The 12666-nt window shown below is 44.5% G+C and overlaps 1 protein-coding gene across 3 annotated transcripts in view; it reads right to left on the bottom strand.

Annotated features, from left to right (window-relative positions):
• The window catches only part of LOC129840726 (vang-like protein 1), a 60217-nt gene that overhangs the window by 42339 nt on the left and 5212 nt on the right, over positions 1-12666 (bottom strand). For all 3 annotated transcript variants that reach the window (XM_055908851.1, XM_055908850.1, XM_055908852.1), the window contains one exon: positions 6130-6404. In XM_055908851.1, the coding sequence (XP_055764826.1) occupies positions 6130-6200 (71 nt within the window). In that variant the 5' untranslated portion in view covers positions 6201-6404. The remainder of the gene's footprint in view (positions 1-6129; positions 6405-12666) is intronic.

Here is a 12666-nt window from a genome sequence, read left to right as displayed (position 1 = left end):
GTGCAATGTGGATATTCAATGACATACACTATTGATCACATAGATCCATTATTGATTGACCTAAAGCAATCAACACAGCAATCAGTTTCATCTAAATAGATGAGTCACACTTCAGAGTGCCGCTTACGCATACAGCATAGATAAAAGTGGCTGGAGGATCAATGCTGATCGGACCGCCCATCAGAATATCCTGACATTAGGCTCATCAGGGAAGTGGTGTGATCGGCTGCTATGGAAGTAATGGACCTCTATAGAAGCCAATGTGTTGTGATAGAAGGGTGTTCACCTCTCCGTTTCCTGCCTCTATTCTGGTGTTTCCCTTTTGAACAGGACACAGTTTCACACTGAAAATGACCACAGCCAACTTCCCAACCACAAACTCAGGTAAATACCCAAAAAAGGCATTATTTAACAATTGCTTAAAAGAAAGTTCAACATTCAAAGCAAAGATAATTGGAACAAAGTGGTGCCGGATTTTTATGAAACATGTTTATTCATTGACACTGGGAAATCTGAAGTCAGTCATAGTGGATTGGCATTTTGTACCATTCATTTTCACTGGGGACTCCCAGAGAGAACATTGACATTACTTCAACACTGCATGGTACTCCAGAAATAACAGGAGAGGCACCAAGAGCCATTCAGAACTAATATATTGAATCTAGAAGGAAGCGGAGATCGAAGTAATCCTTAAATACATGATGGATATCCTTACTAGTGCTACAATTAGTCCAGCGAGGAGCATGATCATCATTCACACTGACAGTGATGATGATTAGTAACTGGAGGAGCCCTATTGGGAGATACAGTTGAAGTTTTACATACACCTTAGCCAAATACATTTAAACTCAGTTTTTCACAATTCCTGACATTTAATTCTAGTAAAAATTCCATGTCTTAGGTCAGTTAGGATCACCACTTTATTTTAAGAATGTGAAATGTCAGAATAATAGTTGAGATAATTATTTATTTCAGCTTTTATTTCTTTCATCACATTCCCAGTGGGTCACAAGTTTACATACAACCAATTAGTAATTGGTAGCATTGCCTTTAAATTGTTTAACTTGGGTCAAACGTTTTGGGTAGTCTTCCACAAGCTTCCCACAATAAGTTGGGTGAATTTTGGCCCATTCCTCCTGACAGAGCTGGTGTAACTGAGTCAGGTTTGTAGGCCTCCTTGCTCGCACACGCTTTTTCAGTTCTGGCCACACATTTTCTATAATGTTGAGGTCAGGGCTTTGTGATGGCCACTCCAATACCTTGACTTTGTTGTCCTTAAGCCATTTTGCCACAACTTTGAAAGTATGCTTGGAGTCATTGTCCATTTGGAAGACCCATTAGCGACCAAGCTTTAACTTCCTGACTGATGTCTTGAGATGTTGCTTCAATATATCCACATAATTTCCTCTCCTCATGATGCCATCTATTTTGTGAAGTGCACCAGTCCATCCTGCAGCAAAGCACCCCCACATCATGATGCTGCCAACCCCATGCTTCAGGGTTGGGATGGTGTTCTTGCAAGCCTCCCCGTTTTTCCTCCAGACAAAACGAGGCTCATTATGGCCAAACAGTTCTATTTTTGTTTAATCATACCAGAAGACATTTCTACAAAAAGTACGATCTTTGTCCTTATGTGCAGTTGCAAATTGTAGTCTGGCTTTTTTATGGCGGTTTTGGAGCAGTGGCTTCTTCCTTGCTGAGCGGCCTTTCAGGTTATGTCGATATAGGACTAATTTTACTGTGGATATAGATACTTTTGTACCTGTTTCCTCCAGCATCTTCACAAGGTCCTTTGCTGTTGTTCTGGGATTGATTTGCACTTTTCGCACCAAAGTAGTTCATCTCTAAGAGACAGAATGCGTCTCCTTCCTGAGCGGTATGACGGCTGGGTGGTCCCATGGTGTTTATGATTGCATGCTATTGTTTGTACAGATTAACGTGGTACCTTCATGCATTTGGAAATTGCTCCCAAGGATGAACCAGACTTGTGGAGGTCTACAATTTTTTTTCTGAGGTCTTGGCTGATTTCTTTTGATTTCCCCATGATGTCAATCAAAGAGGCACTGAGTTTGAAGGTAGGCCTTTGAAATACATCCACAGGTACACCTCCAATTTACTCAAATTATGTCAATTAGGCTATCAGAAGCTTCTAAAGCCATGACATCATTTTCTGGAATTTTCCAAGCTGTTTAAAGGCACAGTCAACTTTTTTTTTTTTTTTTTTTTTTTAGGGGTAGTCAACTTAGGCACAGTCAACTTAGTGTATGTAAAGTTCTGCCCCACTGAAATTGTGATACAGTGAATTATAAGTGAAATAATCTGTCTGTAAACAACTGTTAAAAAATTACTTGTGTCATGCACACAGTAGATGTCCTAACCGACTTGCCAAAACTAGTTTGTTAACAAGAAATTTGTGGAGTGGTTGAAAAACTAGTTTTAAATGACTCCAACCTAAGTGTATGTTACCTTCCGACTTCAACTGTAGATGATGGTGAGGAGAGTGGGTGAGGTACTTATTACAGTACTCATTAATATGGTACTGTACTGCTGCACAGGCCAGGGTTGGGTAGAGGGGTATACTACAAAGCAGGTTTCAAGGAGTTAGCCTGCTAACTTGCCTAAATATTCTGGAAATAAATTACTTGTGTGCATGACACAAGTAATTTTTTAACAACCCCTTTTAAGCTTAACTCAACAACCAAAAAGTCATATTTAAGTTTAGCTTTATGAACAAAAAAATAACTAGCTATTTCTGGTTGTTAACTAAAGTTAGCTGGCTTACTCATTGATATTCCTTTCTTGTATACCCCTCTATCCAATACCAGGTCGTGTGAAACATAGGGGTTGTAAGTTAGATACGGGTAGGATCAGTTAAGCTGTTTATATGGGAGTCGATGTAAAGATTGGATGACTCATACACTGGTGCATCTGGAGGCAGCTGCTTATGACTGGTGTGATTGTTTAAAATCAATGTAGGATGGAAGATGAAGGAGAGTCTCAAGCACCCTTTTTATATCTCCGCCTGCATTTCAGAAACAGACTTCAGGAAAGAAGAAAGTAGCTTGTGGGCAAATCAATGTGCATCTCTTCCTCCTCCTCCTGCATCATTAACACACAACGCCAGCCAGCCTCATTGCTATTCTACAGCCCTCCTCTGGTATCATTTGATTAAAAGGAATTTGACTTCCAGCGTGGCTTCCTAAAGCAGATATGGCTTTTAGATGGAGGATGGAAGCCTGGCAAGCTAGGGCAGAGCCAAACCTGGGAGCGATTTCCACCGCAACACCCGCAGCTAAGTCTGACACTGTCTGTGCACCCCCTCTCACTGACACACAGGGCTGCGGGAAACAGGGCCAATTTACACCTCCTCCGCCAAGAGTCTGGATGAATTTGCTCGCTTTCCACATGGCTGGCCAGCCAAACCACACACCTGTGTAAAATAGGCCCCGTGTCAATGCAGAGCTCAGAGCCCGAGAAGCTAGGTACTTACTGCCAGTGTCAGCTAACAGGAGGATGACGAGGAGCCAAATACATAACCACACTCTCAGAACAATCATATTACAGAGAGAGAGAGAGGCCGTTTTCACTTCACTTTGAGAGTGGCCGTGCTCAATGACACTGGCAGCTCTGCTCACTCTGTGTAACTGTAACGAGGAAGGGGGGCGAACAGGCAAAGAGGTGTGGCTGATAGAAAGACAACATTAAACTAACAAAGGCCATTTACTCAAGCCTAGGTCGACACAGCCAAGGTCTCTATAGCTTCATGCCTGGCCATAGAACATTCATTTGCCCATCCCTCATATTGACTGGGAGAATCCATGGCGGCAGCATTGCTCAATGACATTTCTCCACGCAGTGTTGAGCCAGAGAGAGAGGCCCAGGGAGCCGTGTGTGATAGGAGCCGTGGTGAGGCCAGACTGTTGGCTAGGATTAGCTCCACTATCAGGTGACAGAGTACACACTGTATGACATGTACCAGTGCTTCCACTATAGCATTAGTCAGGCAAGGCGGGTCCCTCTTCTTGACTTGATCTGTAGCCCCATGACTAAAATAAATGTAGTTTCAGTTAGAAAGTTAAAAAGCAGCATGTGGGTAGGGGGCCTTTTCACTCCACTTGGCTTTTCCATAAGCATCACTCTAATCAGAAAGTTCCAGAAATAGGGCATCTCTCCAAAATGTGGCCTGCCTCAAAAAGGGGAACAGTTTGGGGAACCATAATACCCAAGCAGCAAAGGGATTAAAAGTTTGGCATGAGATAGTGAAAATTCATTCAATTCCCTGTGTTAAAAAGAGTGTGCCGCCATATAATTGGAGTTCTACCAATCAAAAAGAGCCAATTTTCCACATGACTGACTACCAATGTGAGAATCACTAGTCAATGATCATTGGCACGCTCCACAGCCACAGAAGAAGAGCCCCTCTCTGGAGAAGAGAAAGAAGCCTCAGAAGTTAATGTCGTAACTCAACACCACCATTACAGCGGATGCAGAAAGGCAGGTGATCTTGGTCTGGGAGAATCGTCAGTAGGTAGCAAACTACTCTGATGTCCTTCAAAAGACCAAGCACCACTGTCTACAGAGGCACAGTGGCTTACAATGGGGACTGACTGGGTTCCCTGTGTATAAATCGCGCTAGAGACAAAACTGCAAAAACAACACAAGGCAGTGACCCGGAGTCAGTGGGAGAGACGTTTAACACGGTATAGTAGCACGCCGCTTGAGCCATGGTAATATCTTGGAAATCCACCTCCTGCTGTGGACCATCAAAGTTAATTCTGTAGTTTGTTTTTTAGCTTTAGTTGTGTACCAAGGCCAGACACAGGATCTCAGAGAGGCACACAGCTGTTTACATGTCTGCTTGTGTGTGTGTTTGTGTGTATCCGTCAAAGTCTGGCACAGATGCAATTAGACAATGGCAACCTAAAGCCTCCTCATGCATGGCACCCGTCGTAGTAAAAGGAATATACTTCAGATGAGACAGGGGGTTTTCAAAGCCAAGCGTTTCTCTTTGTCTATTGAATTAGAGGCCAGCCAGTTGCCTTAGCAGAGTGGGAGAGAGAGGAGCGAGTGGAAAGGAGTTTGGCAAGGAGGCCCTGTATCGCCATCACTCACTTCCTGCATCCCAAACGGCACCCTATTCCTTACATAGTGCACTACTTTTGACTAGAGCCCTGGCCAGAAACAGTGCACTATATAGGGAATAAGGTGATCTTTAGGACACAGTCACTCTCTCCAGAGTTACAGATACAGGAAGAGAGGTGATTGGGTGGGAAAGTTAGTGCCCCCTCCCCCACATCCAACCCCACTTTCATTTACAACAGTGTCCCCAGTTTTCATTGCCTAGCTTCAGACTACAAGGTCAAATTTTCCCCCCGGGAGAACGTGAGAGGAGCGCTGGGGCAGGGGAGCGGAGAGGCCTCTCCATCCAGTGATACGCCTGTCCCCGTCTATCCCATGGGAGTGACACCACTGGAGAGAGGGAGCGAGGGAGGAGGTCAAGTGGAGATTAATGAGGGAGGGCAGCTGCTGGCTTTTCAACACGTCCGGGGCTTGGGAGCGAGGGATCGGCGACTGACTGGAGCCGAGTGGGCGCGTGAGAGACAAGAGAGCATAGAGAAAAAGGAAATGAGCGAGCGATAGCGAGCGAGGGAGAGGTAGAGCGAGAGAGATATTAAGCACATGAGGGTTTCAGGGGGTCCCACCAGATTCAGCCATAGAGGGATCCTTTCCCCTGGGTAACAGGTCCCAGAGAGAGAGAGGGAAGGAAGAGGGAGAGAGAGAAGGATGTGCTGGCTGGATAAAGAAGGGGCTGTGTGGAACAGGAGCCCCTTGCTTGTGGCCCTCCACGTATCAGCTGAGCCATCAGTCAGGCCTATTCAGCACCTGTCCCCCTCTCCCTTCCTGAGCCTGTCAGACACTGCTATTCCACTAATGACAGACAAATAACCCCACACTGCCCTGTGGTGGACAGATGGAGGGAGGCGAAAGAGGGGATAGAGACCGAGTGGAATGAGGGAGAGAAAGAGAGGAAACAAAGGCGAGGAAGAGAGAACAATTGATTAGAGGTTCCGTGACTGTCTATCCTTCAAACTAGAGAGGGTATGAAAGCCAAGAACTTGTTCCTCTTACCCGTGTCTGTGGGATCCCCGGGAGCGACCAGAGTAGTACGAGTACCCTGAGTAGGTGGACTCCGTGTCCATGGCGACGAGGTCCTTCCTCCCTGGCGATTGGCCAAGGGCCTCGCGGAGGTTGCTGGGCTTTGCAGCAGGCAGACGCAGTGGGAGCTTGTGGGCAGTCTTGTCCGGTGGCAAGCGGAGCTCGCTCAGGAGATTGGCAGAGGCCGCAAGCTGTCGGGGGTCAATCTTGAAAGCAACCCAGGGGGTTCCCGACTAGGAAACATCAACCTGGGGAGGAGACAGAGAGACAGCCAGGTGTGGTCAGAGGACAGACTATGGACAGAGTTTTGGGTTGAAATGGTGATCTACTACAGCCCAGTTGATACTGAAAAGCATGGATGTGTGTTGCAGATATCTCTGCACATAGCTTCCACTTTGCCTTTTCCTCTGGAATGAACATTCCAGGAGATAAATATGGAAAAAACACAACGGCTTCATTGAAGCAGCATTTTCTACACTCCCATTACACGGAACTCAAACCGGTTGCGCGCGTGCGTCATCGTGCATACATTTATTTTGTCCCCCCACACCAAACGCGATCACGACACGCAGGTTAAAATATCAAAACAAACTCTGAACCAATGACATTAATTTGGGGACAGGTCGAAAAGCATTAAACATGTATGGCAATTTAGCTAGTTAGCTTGCACTTGCTAGCTAACGTTAATTTGTCCTATTTAGCTAGCTTGCTGTTGCTAGCTAATTTGTCCTGGGATATAAACATTGAGGTGTTATTTTACCTGAAATGCACAAGGACCTCTACTCCGACAATTAATCCACACATAAAAACGGCCAACCGAATCATTTCTAGTCATCTCTCCTCCTTCCAGGCTTTTTCATCTTTGAACTTATATGGTGATCGCATCTAAACTTTCATTGTATTACGACGACAACCGGCAACAAAGTTTGTCTTTCAATCACCCACGTGGGTATAACCAATGAGGAGATGGCACGTGGGTACCTGCTTCTATAAACCAATGAGGAGATGGGAGAGGCAGGACTTCCAGCGCAATCTGCGTCAGAAATAGAAAGGAGTTCTATTTTAGCCCTTGGCGTCGCAGACGCTTGTTGGCGCGCGCGAGCAGTGTGGGTGCAATAATTGAATTACATGGATTTCTAAATTTACTTTGCGATACTCGCGCACGCGACGTGTCCGGTCCGGTCAGCATGTTAGGCAGGCTGGGGAAATCATTATTTTAATGAATAGTGTGTGATTCCTCCAACACACACCAATTGAAGCTTGACACAGGAGAGCCTTGAAACCATTGGACTAGTTTCTGTTGATTCTAATATAAAAGGTAAATTGTGAAAGGCTCTTCTTACTTCTAACCTCCTTGACAACTCAAACCTACAGTAGTTCACAGAGAGTTTAAGCACTAAGCCTAAACTCTCACCCACAAACAACAGAACAGCAGCAGACCTAGCTATAAACCCCTCCCTCAACAAATATACCTTTCCACTCTTCTTACTTCTAACCTCCTAGACAACTCAAACCTACAGTAGTTCACAAAGAGTTTAAGCACTAAGCCTAAACTCTCACCCACAAACAACAGAACAGCAGCAGACCTAGCTATGAACCCCTCCCTCAACAAATATACCTTTCCACAGACAGACTGGCCTATGAGAAGAGAGATTGAATTGGAATGTTGTGCAGAGCATGCAGGTCTACATTTGGAGCTTCAACAAAACAATAGTCGGATGGAGAGCAAAACCCCACTGCCCTCGCCTACCCCGCCATCTCCAGAGGGAAATCTGGCAGTGACCAGCTCCAGCAGCAAGGCGAGGCTGCCTCTCCTCTCTTCCATTCCACTAGCGTGACATCACACAGACAAAGTGCTCTAGGTGAAACAACCAAACACTATCACATTATTAAACCAAGAAGCTTTCAGAGGGGAATTGAGACAACCAGCCAACAACACACAAACAGATACCGTAAAATATTGAATATAGCTTCAGGCCTATATTCTGTGTTTAAGTCTATAATTTTGGAAAAATTCTTTCCCAAGAGGATCAATCTCCCAGAAAAATGCTAAAAAGCTGTGTGGATGCAGAGGATGACCGAAACTCAAACATCAAGTGGATTTCAATATCAAAGGCAGGACAAAAAAAACTCCCCACTAATTCAATACCATTAGTTCTACTCCTAGACCTGGCTAAAGACTTTACAGCATCCACTAGGAGATGCAGGTCTGATAAGAGCGTTTATTGGGTGCCCTTGATTTGACTACATATTCAGGAGGATTTAACAGTTGTTCTTAAATGACTAAAGATAAGAGGGAACAGAGGGGAGGGAACAGAGTGAAAAGGAAAGAGTAGAAACAGACGCAGTGAAATAACGAGATTACGATTACGCACATGGCTGAGTAACAATGCACGGGGAAACAGAGTGACAAGTGAGTTGTGGCGTACACTCCTTCGGGGCAGGGAGAGCTGGGGACATACGTACACACACAGCAGGTAAACCATCAAGGCTGAGGCATATAGGGAGGTGAGGGGTCAGTTCTCTGTGGCATCAGAAATGGGACCTCATCCAGACAGAGAGCCTCTAACAGCTGGAGGTAACAGTACAGGAAGATGAACGGCGCACGTACATAAACTCACACGCATCAATGCAATAATATGGCAGAAGAATTGATAAACCAAGTTTGCAACGTACATTTCTCAACAACGCCAACATCATTCTCTAACACTAAGGATTTGATTTTGACCTAGAACCATCCAATCACATTTAACTTCTTTGATATAAGGGGCCGCATTTTCACTTTTGGATGAATTGCATGCCCATAGTGAACTGCCTCCTACTCTGTCCCAGATGCTAATATATGCATATTATTAATACTATTGGATAGAAAACACTCTGAAGTTTCTAAAACTGTTTAAATGATGTCTGTGAGTATAACAGAACTCATATGGCAGGCAAAAACCTGAGAAAAAATCCAAACAGGAAGTGAAGATTCTGAGAGTGGTCGTTGTTAAAGTCATCGCCTATTCAATTCCCTGTAATATATGGATCTGTTTGCACTTACATTTACATTACATTTAAGTCATTTAGCAGACGCTCTTATCCAGAGCGACTTACAAATTGGTGCATTCACCTTATGATATCCAGTGGAACAACCACTTTACAATATACACTTTACAATATCCACATATCCCTACCGGCCAAACCCTCCCTAACCCGGACGACGCTAAGCCAAATGTGCGTCGCCCCACGGACCTCCCGGTCGCGGCCGGCTGCGGCAGAGCCTGGGCGTGAACCCAGAGACTCTGGTGGCACAGCTAGCACTGCGATGCAGTGCTCTAGACCACTGCGCCACCCGGGAGACCACTTCATACGCCTTGCACTAGATGTCAACAGTCAGTAGAACGTGGAATGAAGCTTATGCTGTGTTGTGAGAGGGGAATGAGTCAGTGGTCTGACAGATTGCCAGTTCTTGGTCACGCACTTTCCTCATGTTGTCGCCTTGCGTTCCATTACTTATACAGACATGAAAGAATGCTTCGGTTGGAACGTTATTGGATATAAATGATAACAACATCCTGAAGATTGATTCTCTACTAAGTTTGACCAGTTTATTCGACTTGGAATATAACTTTTTGAAGTTTTTGTCCGACGTTTGCCTGCATCTGCGCGAGCGTTTGGACACGTGTACTACACATGCTAGCAAAATTAGCTAATTGGACACAAGTAATGGACATTATCGAACAAAACAACGATTTATTGTGTAACGAGGATTCCTGGCACTGCATTCTGATGAAGATAATCAAAGGGAATATTTATGATGTAATTTCGTATTTCTGTTGACTCCAACATGGCGGAGAAATGTTGTTAAATCTGAGCGCCGTCTCAGATTATTGCACGGTGGGCTTTTTACGTAAAGTTTTTTTTTAATCTGACACAGTGGTTGCATTAAGAACAAGTGTATCTTTAATTATATGTAAAACATGTATCTTTCAAAGTTTATGATGAGTATTTCTGTTATTTGACGTGGCTCTCTGTAATTACTCCGGATATTTTGGAGGCATTTCTGAACATGGCGCCAATGTAAACCGAGATTTGTGGATATAAATATGCACATTATCGAACAAAACATAAATGTATTGTGTAACATGATGTCATATGAGTGTCATCTGATGAAGATGTTCAAAGGTTAGTGATTATCTCTATTTCTGGTTTTTGTTACTACTATTTAAAAAAATAAAAATAATTGAATGGTGTTTTTCTGTGGCTATGTACTGAGCTACCATAATTGTTTGGTGTGCTTTCCCCGTAAATCGATTTTTGAAATCAGAAATGTTGGCTGGATTCACAACATGTGTAGCTTTAATTTGGTGTCTTTCATGTGTGATTTCATGAAAGATTGATTTTTATAGTAATATATTTAAATTTGGAGCGCTACATTTTTTCTGGATTTTGGCCAAGTGGGACCCTACCGTCCCACCTGTCCTAGAGAAGTTAAAGAAGAATTCAATGAAAATGTAGCATTTCAGAACAGAGCTTTGACAAAGTGATAACATATGTTGTATTGTAACACAGGTGATAAATAATGTATACAGCACAGGAGGCTGGTGTCACCTTAATTGGGGAGAACAGGCTCGTGGTAATGATTGGAGCGGAATCAATGGAATGGTATCAAAAACATCAGAACGCATGGTTTCCACGTGTTTGAAGCCATTCAAATTTGCCCCATTCCAGCCATTATTATGAGCCGTCCTCCCCTCAGCAGCCTCCTGTGGTATACAGCTTGTATTGGGCCAAAATCCCTAGTGAAATCTTCAAAGTAAACAAAGAGCTGAAGGAGAGAGGTTAAGGTGAACATTGTTTAATTTACAAACATATCCCAGAAACACACACTCAGTGGGCTGTACACTTAATGCATGCCATCTCCCATGACCCCTTGCAGCAGAGGAAGTCCACTAACTGACCCAGATCTGTTGTGAAATTAACCAGAGGGCTACAGTCACCACTCTCCGTCTCCACCACAGTCACGTCCGGCTGTCCTGACGTGCTTGGAGTTAGCAGTATGTGTGCTCATTCAAACACTTTTGGAATATCACAAGTGTAACCATTTTTCTTCCGTCCCTCTCCTAGCCCCTACCTGGGCTCGAACCAGGGACCCTCGGCACACATCAACAACTGCCTCCCATGAAGCATCGTTACCCATCGCTCCACAAAAGCCGCGGAAACAACTACTTCATGGTCTCGGTGCCAGTGACGACTGAAACACTATTAGTGTGCACCCCGCTAACTAGCTAGCTATTTCACACCGATTACACAAGCAAAGCACACTTGTGCACATATTAACTACCGCAGCAGTCACAACGGAAGCCATGGGAAGTAGAGCGGGGCTCAAACTCTCCCTTGGGGCACTCCCTCTGTTTTCATCCTGCTGCTGCTGCTTTCATAACCACATTTGTTCCAGTCTTTTCATTGCAAAGAGCTGCTCATCCAAGATACTGTCCCGTGCCATCTTATCTGCCACTTAGAAGGGAAAACTAGAGAAATACTAGAAACTAGTGGCAGTTGGGGGGAATGTAAACAATGACCCATATAGTGTGTGTGTGTCTGTGTGTGCATGCTTGCACATGGGGATTGAAAAAGCTAGTTCTATCAAACAAAGTCTAAATATTTCATTTTTAAAAACAGCAGCACTCTTGCTGACACGCTTTTAAACGTCTGAATCATCGGAGGGAATACTGAACAACATGATGACAAACCTCTCTAAAGCTGTTTTATTCTATTGAAGAGCCAGCTGCCAGCTCAGTCAGTGCCAGATAAGCAAGCAAAATAGCTCTCGTGTGAGAGACAGAAAGGCTGCTTTTAGACAGGTAGCACAATTCTGATCTTTTTTTAACTAATTAACCAATCAGATCAGCACTGAAATATCTGATGTGATTGGTCAAAAGACCAGGCTGGACAATCCAGACTCTGGCCAGATTAAGGCAGGGCCACAGACAGACAACAGACACTCTGACCAGGGTAAGGCAAAGCTACATACGCTGTGGCTAGGATAAGGCAGAGGGCCTGGGTTGAGGACTACAGATACTGCTACAGGAGCAGACAGAGCACAGACAGAGCACAGAGTAAATAAGGCTGGTTCTACAGAGAGCATCACAGAGGTATTTCCATCTCCTGTGCTAATCCTTTTAAGAATGAGGGATGAAACAGGGATTAAAAGGGTTAAATAGATGGGGGTCAGGTCCCTGTCAGGATGGGCGTCAGAGAGAGAATACCACAACCACCTTGCCAGTCCCCACCTGCCCAACAGCCCAGCTAAACTGCTTTATGTCAACGAATTAGGCCGAAATGGGTTTCAATTGAAGATGTTGGTGACTGAAGTCGGCTTTGAGGGCTGTATTCAACAGATCTATAAGGGAAACACTAATCTGGTCCCTGGTCTTTACTTAGAGTGGTGCCAGTGGCCGTGCAGCACTAAAGCTGAAGCCGCTGTGCCCCCCCTACTTAGGGAAGCCATCAGGTTATCCGCGG

This window comes from Salvelinus fontinalis, chromosome 41 (assembly GCF_029448725.1).
Source record: "Salvelinus fontinalis isolate EN_2023a chromosome 41, ASM2944872v1, whole genome shotgun sequence".
NCBI classification, from domain to species: domain Eukaryota; kingdom Metazoa; phylum Chordata; class Actinopteri; order Salmoniformes; family Salmonidae; genus Salvelinus; species Salvelinus fontinalis.
This window is presented reverse-complemented; position numbering and strand designations above follow the sequence as displayed.